Raw genomic sequence first — 8,464 nt, 5'->3', positions numbered from 1 at the left:
TCCTCCTCCCTCTTTTTCTTTTGGATTTAAGTGGGCCACCAGCCCGGCTTTTGATTTAAGAAACGTTTGTTTTTGCCGGCATGTGAAAAGGGGGGGCCGGGGCTGATGTACAGCTAGTAGATTTGAGGCGGGTTCTTTTAGACAAGTCTGTGTGCAGAGACGCCTCAAACGGAGAGAGGGAGCGGAGGAGAGCGCTCGGCGCACAGACCAGACGCAGAGAGGAGAAGGAGAAAGACGCACAGATTTCAGTGGCTCTCAATTTCTTCTCCCTCACACTGGATGCGCGCATAGGAGAAGACATTTGAGAAACCAAACCAAAACAACTCAAGATGTTTTTTTAAGGACATCAGTATAACTGAAACATTTTTGTTTTTTTTTTTTTTTTTTTTTTTTTTTTTAACAAATGCATGTTTGTGCTTTCAGTTCGCGGAAAAACCAAATACAGCAACTGTATGATGGAGCAGAGCATTTAGGAAGTTAAAACTGGATTGATTTGCCTTTTTTTTGGTTTGTTTTTTTTTTCTCCCTCACAAAAATCCAACCAGAAAAAATGACGGGATTCTTCCTGACAAGAATGTTGGCAGTTATGACTGTTTTGGTGCTGGCAACTCAGCATGTCACCGGTAAGACTTTGAAGTATAAGATTTACGAGGAGCAAAAGGTTGGCACAGTTATTGCTCGTTTGAAAGACGATGTTGCGGATGTTTTGGCAAAACTTCCGAGCTTAGTCTCCCTCCGCTTCAGAGCTATGCAACGGGGGAACTCGAATTTCCTCGCAGTGCGCGAGCAGGACGGAGAAATCAGCATCAGGACCAAAATTGACCGCGAAAAACTCTGTGAAAAGAATCTCAACTGTTTCATTCAGTTTGACGTGCTGACTCTGCCAACGGAGCATCTTCAGCTGTTTCACGTCGAAGTGGAAGTGCTGGACATCAACGACAACGCACCTCAGTTTGCCCGCGCCGTCATCCCCATCGAAATCTCCGAGAGCGCGGCCGTGGGAGCGCGCATTCCCCTGGACAGCGCCACAGACCCTGATGTTGGTGAGAACTCGCTGTACACATACGCGCTAGAGCCAAGCAACTTCTTCAAGATTGACATTCAGTCCAGAAGTGATGGGGTTAAATATGCCGAGTTGGTGGTGCTCAGGGAGCTGGATCGGGAGGTGCGCTCCAGTTACGAACTTCAGTACACAGCCTCTGACAGGGGCGTTCCCCCGAGAACGGGTTCGACCCTCCTCAAAATCAATGTCGCTGACTCAAATGATAACAGCCCGATTTTTGAGAAGTCATCATATGTCATCAACCTGCCTGAAAACTCACCTGTTGGCACTCTGCTCATTGACCTGAACGCCACAGACGCGGATGAAGGCACAAACGCCAAAATAGTATATTCCTTTAGCAGTCATGTGTCTCCCAAAATTATGGAGACCTTCAAAATTAATCCTGACAGCGGTCACCTGACCCTCATCAGGCGTGTGGACTATGAGGCACTGAACTCTTATGACATTGATGTGCAGGCTCAGGATATGGGTCCAAACTCCATGCCCGCTCACTGCAAGATCTTGGTCAAAGTGGTAGATGTGAATGACAACAAACCAGATATCAATATTGATCTCATGTCCTCTCAAGGGAATGGAGATGCAGCTTATATATCTGAGTCATCACCACTGGACACATTTGTAGCATTTGTGAGGGTGGAGGACTTGGATTCGGGGTTAAATGGAGAAGTAGAATGTAAGCTTCATGGTCAAGGTTTTTTTAAACTGCAGAAGAAGTACGAGAACAACTACATGATTTTAACCAATGTGTCTTTGGACAGAGAGAAAAGATCAGAGTTCAGCCTGACTGTGGTGGCAGAAGACAAGGGAGCTCCCAGTCTCTCCACTGTCAAACATTTCACTGTGCATGTTACTGATGAAAACGATAATCCACCACGTTTTGAAAAGGGACGATATGAGATCTTCAAATCAGAAAATAATGCCCCTGGAGCATATCTGACATCCATCATGGCCACTGATCCTGATCTGGATGCCAATGGACAGGTGAGCTACTCCATCTTGGAGAACTCCATTCATGGAAGTTCCATCTCTACCTATGTGACTATTGACCCCTCTAATGGTGCCATCTATGCTCTGCGCACATTTGACCGCGAAGATGTGAGTCAGATCTCTTTTGTTGTGCAAGCCAAAGATGCAGGGACACCTACTCTAACTAGCAATGCAACAGTTGTTCTGAACATTCTGGATGAAAATGACAACCCTCCAGTTATTGTGGTGCCCCAGTTGTGGAATTTTACAGCAGACATTTCTGCATCAAAGTTCACAGAGACTGAACAATTAGTAACAGTTGTCAGAGCAACTGATCGTGACACAGGGGTTAATGCTGAGCTTGTTTGCTCCATTGTCAGCGGCAATGAGGAAGGATTCTTCATCATTGACCCAAGAACATGTGAGATCCGTGCCAATGCTAGTCTGGAGAACTTCCCTCGTGATCATGTTGAGCTCACAGTGGTGGTCAGAGATCAAGGAAGTGAAAGCCTTAGCGCCAAGGCCGTTCTAAAAATCACCCTTTCTGAGAACGTGGAGAACCATGTGCAGCCAATGGACCAGGGGGAGTCTTCTCTCAATGTGTCCCGGATTATCATTATCTCCCTGTGTGCCATTTGTACTGTGCTCCTAATCATCATGGTGGTGTTTGCCACTCACTGTAAACGGGAGAAAAAGGACAACAGGCACTCCTACAACTGCCGGGTAGCTGAATCCACCCACCAGCACCACCCAAAGAAGCCCTCACGGCAAATCCACAAAGGTGACATCACCCTGGTTCCCACAGTGAACGGCACCCTCCCTATCAGAGCTCACCACCGCTCACCGTCAGACACGCCTCCTATGGATAGAGCCCAGATCGGGAGCAGGCAGAACCAACACAGCCGCCAATCCCTCAACAGCCTAGTGACCATTTCCTCCAACCATATCCCAGAGAGCTTTGCCCTGGAACTGGCACATGCAGCTCCACCTGTAGAGGTGAGAACACAGAAACACACACAGCTGTGTCTTCAAAATTTCACATGCGACCCCTCAGCCCTAAATTGTCTGTGTCAGTTTCTGTCATAAACTAACACACACCAGGCTCTTCCTCCTCCACACACAGCTGTCTCTGTTTGAGTAAATTAACTCGTCTCCAAATGTGACAGTGACTTAATCAACACTGCCCTGTAGTTCAGACTGACTCTCATTAAAACTGTTGATGATTACAGATGTCTTTGTCTTTACCTTGTTTACACCCTGTCACTATAACCTCCATCATTGCCATGACTCAACCCTCAGTCGCGTTTCCATATTCATCCAGACTCACCCAATCTCATGTCCCCTTTTTTGTTTAAATGTCATCCATTTTGTTTCACCCATTTTTAGCAGCCTCTCCATCATCCATTTTGTGTTTACTCATTCATTATTTTGTCTTCTTTGTTGTCTCTTCTTTTTTCCCTCCTCAATGTCCCATCTGTTATTCATCCCCCTTTTCTGTTTTTTTTTTTTTTGTGTGTGTTTGTTTTTTGTCATTTTTGGATGTAGCAAGTCTCACAGCTTCTGTCCATGCTCCATCAGGGCCAGTACCAGCCCAGACCCAGTTTCCGTGGCAACAAATACTCCCGCAGCTACAGGTAATTTACCCCTATTCACCAGCCCCTCTTCCCTTCCCGTAAAAAAGATTATCTTTTGTTTACTTTTGAAAATCACTTGTTTCTCATTATGTACTTCATGTTCCAACAACATGTTGTGAAGTTTTTTTTTTGTCAGTTGATTCTTTACATTGTTTGATGGTGTGTAAATGTTGATTTTTTGTTGTTTGTTTCATATTCAATTTATCATATCTGATATCATTCAGTGTAATAGAATGCATTTTTTTCTGAATATCACACCAGTTTTCACAGTACTTCTCGTTGAAAAAAGGCTCAGGTTGTAAAGTTTGCATCCATCAAAACTTTCATCATGATATCTCCTTATGATCTCTAAGTGATAGATTTATTGAAGCCCCTTGTGGCTGCTAGGATAGATTTATAGATGGGATCTACCTGCATGTAGAATTTATAGGCCAAGCCTTGTCTAGTGATTTGACAGATTTGCAGAAGCAGCCTCAAGTCTGATATGATGGATTTAGTCTACTCAACAGGCAGACTGATTCATCCAGCTTTTCATGTGAAAAACATAATCTTGCATCATCAGTTTCCAAAGGCATCCCCATGTTTACAAACAGTGTTATTTGGATTTCTCGACATAGGTATGCATTGCAGGACATGGACAAGTTCAGCCTGAAGGACAGTGGCCGTGGGGACAGTGAGGCGGGGGACAGTGATTGTGAGATGGGGCGGGAATCTCCTGTGGACAGACTGCTGCTGGGGGAGGGCTTTTCTGACCTGATGCACCTTGAAATGCACCACCGACTCCATCCAGGTGAGATTTGCCACACACTTTGCCTCAGTCTTAGCAACTACACTCTGCAACAACACTTTTCTTTTTATCCCCTTTTACACCTTTCTTGGTATGACTTGGCACCAATCAGTTGCCTCACAGCAATGACACCTTCTGCAGCAGCTCAACTATCACCTCTTCTTTGTGGGTATAATCACACTTTAGCTGAATATATTCAGGAAATGTAATCAATTTGGGCTTTCTAATTTGGTTTAATCCTCTTGAAGTAAACTAAATGGATTTAAAAAACTTACAACTTGAAATGAACCACAACTGACCTGCAGACCACACCCAGCTCTCCAATGTAATGCCTGCCTGACAAATTTCAGCACCATGGACAGTGTCGGACCTAAGCCTATTATTTGTGTATACACCTGCCTTTACAGCCACTAAATTCACCCTGTTGCCGACACAATCTTCATTGTACTCATCCCCATTCTACCACACAATCCTCATTTCCACGCTCGTTATCACACAGAGAGGTTACAGTGTGCCTGGCTGTTTGTGTGCGTGTGGTTGTGTCTGTGCGTTATCTGCCCCTAAGATAGAGTCGTGTCTGTAAAATCCTCCCTGGAGCCGAGATGAGTCGCCTGTCACTCATCGGTATGCGTCTCAGGGTGCTGTTTTTTTCCCCTCCCTTCACTCTTTTTTTTTTTTCCCCGTGGTGAGTGACAGTGGTGTGCTTTCATGTCTGAACTGAGGAGAATTCATAGTAATTGCTTTTAGAATGTTGTTATTCTCTCCCTTTCTGAGCAACTCTGTCCTTCTTTTGCTTTCTCCTGCTCGCCCAAGAGCTTCTCCACATCTCACCATCTCTCCTCTGTACTCGTTAATGTATTCTCAATCTTTATTGAGATGGATAAGGGGAGGGATTGTGGACACAGGCATTCTTTATCTCCTTTTCTCTTCCTTTGAGAATGACTCTGAGGTGTTGCAACTCTTTCCTCCGCTTTCCTTCTGTTATCTTTTATGCTAATAATAAAAAAGAAGGGGAGAAGATAATGGCCCAGCAGGCAGGATTAATACTGTTTTTCTTCAATAAATTTATTTTGTTTAGATTTTTCTGTTTAGATGGACAAAAAAGCCTATTCATGTTGAAAATGATAAAACAAACTAAAACACATCGCTGCCTCAGCCTTGTTGTTGGTAGTTATGGACATATTTGGCATAGCATACAAATATTACATTAACATCTGCATAGAATGCCATATGGGTAGAATTTGGCAAATGTTCATTCATTTATTCTGCTCCTGTCATAATTTCATACCTCGTTCTACCTGGGTATTTATGTTTTAAACAATAAATACCACTAGTGATCAGGAATAAAAAAATTAAACTAAACTAACTAAATGAAACTTTTTTCTCATAGAACATCAACCTAACTAAATTGGAGCAATTTTATGTTTCTTCTTCTAACAGAAAAAGACAGTTTTTCATATTTGTTGTTGTTATGATGCATAAACTCAACTTGTATAGTTGCTTTTAACTTTGCTTTTATTACTTTAGTTTAAATATCCATGACTTTATATTTTATGTGCTTTGAGATGTATCAAGAACAGTCCCATTATTTTTTTTTATTCCGTGTGACATGTTTTTTTAATATACCGTGTTAAAGGGTTTTATTTGTCAGAGTTGTTTTGCAATCATGTCACAAATTGTCAAATGCCACAAAGTTTCCATGCACTCTCCATAAACTCTGGCTTGACTGTGATTGATGTTTTCTTTCCTTCTTTTGTTTGTTTGTTTTCGGCTCTAGCTATGAGACTGTGCACGGATGAATGTCGCATCTTGGGACACTCTGACCAGTGCTGGATGCCTCCAATCTCCTCCCCGACTTCCTCCGCTGACTACCGCAACAACATGTACATTCCGGGCGAGGAGTCCTCGCAGCAACCTCAGCTCGAAGATGACCAGTCCTCAGTGGACTCAGAGCAGTGTAAGAGCTTCTCCACTTTTGGCAAGGAGTCTGTAAATGAGGAGCTGGGGGCTGGAGGGGGGGGGGATGTGTGTGTAGCTGGGGGTGGGGCTGGTTCCCTCCTCACAGAGATGAACTCTGTGTTCCAGCATCTCCTGCCCCCCTCCTACGCTGAGTGCACTGAAACAAGCTCACCCTCATCTTCATCAGCTACTGAGAGAGGAAGCAGTTGTGGTGGTAACATTGCCGGTAACCATAGTAACAACGCTGTTCCTCAGGACAGCCGAAGAGGTTTGTTGCCAGGTGGTAAAGGTCCTGCTTACCCCCCAGGTGTTGCTGCATGGGCTGCCAGTACCCATTACCTAAATCCAGGAAGTGGATCTGTGGGGACCAACCATGTTTCTGCTTCCTCTACATCCTCATCATCAACCTCCACTTCCACCTCCACAAATGGACAGCCACCACACCTGAAATGGCTGCCAGCCATGGAAGAAATCCCAGAGAATTATGAGGAGGACGACTTTGATGGTGTCTTCCATCAGGGTCACCAGAGTGGAAAGCGCAGTGAGAGTTGCCATGAATCTGGCATAGACACTAGTGAACTGGCTCATGAGATCAACAAACTTCTGCAAGATGTCAGACAGAACTAGTACAGAACAACATAAAAAAAGGTCTAATATGTGTTCACTGTTGTGGAGAAACATTTTGCCACATTCTGGTGCATTCTTGTTTATTGTGCCAACCTAAAAGTGTATCATGGTGGTTTCTTTTATACTGTAATGCTTGTCTTGTTTATTTTACCAAATTTTTTCTTTGCCTCTCAGTGCTGGGGGACTTACAGAGAAAAGAAAAACACAGCACTGAAATTGTGAAGCTACTTAAAGGTATCAAAGCAGGAGCTCGAAGAGCAGATTATGTAGCTGTTATTACAGTCTCTCAGAAGGTCGCTTGAATGAGTGTTTTCAAACTGAAAATCCATCAACAAAAAAGATGTATCCTTTTCTTCATTTGTAATGTTTACAACAGTGTGAACAGACTTGGGGAAAACCAACTGATGTGTGATCTGATTTTTATTCCATAGTATACAATATTGTACAGTGTCTGTGGAAAAAGGCAAACTCACTTGAATATTGTGCCATGTCTCCTGTTTTGTTATTATAGAATGTAACTGTACAATTCCACCTTTGTATTTTAAAAATACACTCTTTTTTACTTCTATATATATTTATATGTGTCAATGTATGTATGTACAGAAGAGGAAACTAATGTCTATTTTTTATATTTGTTACTGCATGTTTTAATATCTCTTTAGTTTGTCCCCTTTTTTCTTCTTTCTTTGATTTTGTAAAACAGCTGTATTTAATTTTGTTACTGAACGTGTGTGAGTGTGTGAGCGTCCAAATACATATATATTAAACAAACAAAGAAAAAACAAAAAAGAAACAGTCACAGTTCAATGCAGCTTCATGTTGGAAGTGGATTTTTGTATGGTAAAATTGTAAAATGTGACCAGTGGACGATAAATAAAGTGGGGGAATTCGTAACAGGGTTAAGTTGAAAAATTCATATTAGCACTTGAAATTTATTGCCATATTTGATATGATTATTTTAATTTCTTGCTGGTTTAGTGTTCAAGTGCTTCCATTTGCCCCTCTGTCTTTTAGCACCCTCTATTGCTCAGTATCTGAACTGCAGTGTCTTCTCTATTCACAAGCATCGTCTGCTGTATTCTGTGCAAACCATGCTCAGATCTCATCATAGCATATTCACATGCAAGTCTCTGGTAATAATCATAGCATTTGCTGTGAATTTATTCCCAAATGATCACTTTAGATTAAACTGCATTTAGGCATTAATTTGATTCTAGGTTATTAGTCCTTCTCAGTCTGTGAGAGCATCACACTTATACTAAATAGGCTATGCTTAATACAAGAACAACATTTGATAACAGCACATGATAAAAAAAATGAAAGCATGATACTGTGAAACAGCCATACGGACTCAAAATACAATTAAAAGAAAGTAAGTGAGCCTCCCTGCTCTCATCGCTCACTCTACTCACAGTTATGAGGACTTAT

At 42.5% G+C, this 8,464-nt stretch overlaps 1 protein-coding gene across 2 annotated transcripts; it reads left to right on the top strand.

The window, feature by feature from the left end:
• The first annotated feature begins 71 nt into the window (after nucleotides 1-71).
• Nucleotides 72-7,604, top strand: pcdh18a (protocadherin 18a). 2 transcript variants are annotated; one of them, XM_017417042.3, is made up of 4 exons: nucleotides 72-3,025; nucleotides 3,575-3,663; nucleotides 4,281-4,453; nucleotides 6,228-7,604. In XM_017417042.3, the coding sequence occupies exons 1-4, from the start codon at nucleotides 551-553 to the stop codon at nucleotides 7,034-7,036; spliced, it is 3,546 nt and encodes a 1,181-aa protein (XP_017272531.1). In that variant the 5' UTR covers nucleotides 72-550; the 3' UTR covers nucleotides 7,037-7,604. The 2 variants fall into 2 exon arrangements, with proteins under 2 accessions (XP_017272531.1, XP_017272532.1); XM_017417043.3 differs by having other exon boundaries at nucleotides 73-3,025; nucleotides 3,608-3,663.
• Nucleotides 7,605-8,464: the final 860 nt, after the last annotated feature.

The sequence above is a fragment of the Kryptolebias marmoratus genome, linkage group LG3, assembly GCF_001649575.2.
Source record: "Kryptolebias marmoratus isolate JLee-2015 linkage group LG3, ASM164957v2, whole genome shotgun sequence".
Lineage (NCBI taxonomy): Eukaryota > Metazoa > Chordata > Actinopteri > Cyprinodontiformes > Rivulidae > Kryptolebias > Kryptolebias marmoratus.
Note: the sequence above shows the minus strand (reverse complement) of the source record. Positions and strands in the feature narration are given on the sequence as shown.

What these genes read in the sequence shown, in the direction of transcription:
- pcdh18a (XM_017417042.3), top strand. Translation starts at nt 551, where the DNA reads ATGACGGGATTCTTCCTGACAAGAATGTTGGCAGTTATGACTGTTTTG. An exon ending in AAATACTCCCGCAGCTACAG is followed by an intron (nt 3,664 to 4,280) that starts GTAATTTACCCC and finishes TTCTCGACATAG; the next exon opens with GTATGCATTGCAGGACATGG. An exon ending in GCACCACCGACTCCATCCAG is followed by an intron (nt 4,454 to 6,227) that starts GTGAGATTTGCC and finishes TTTCGGCTCTAG; the next exon opens with CTATGAGACTGTGCACGGAT.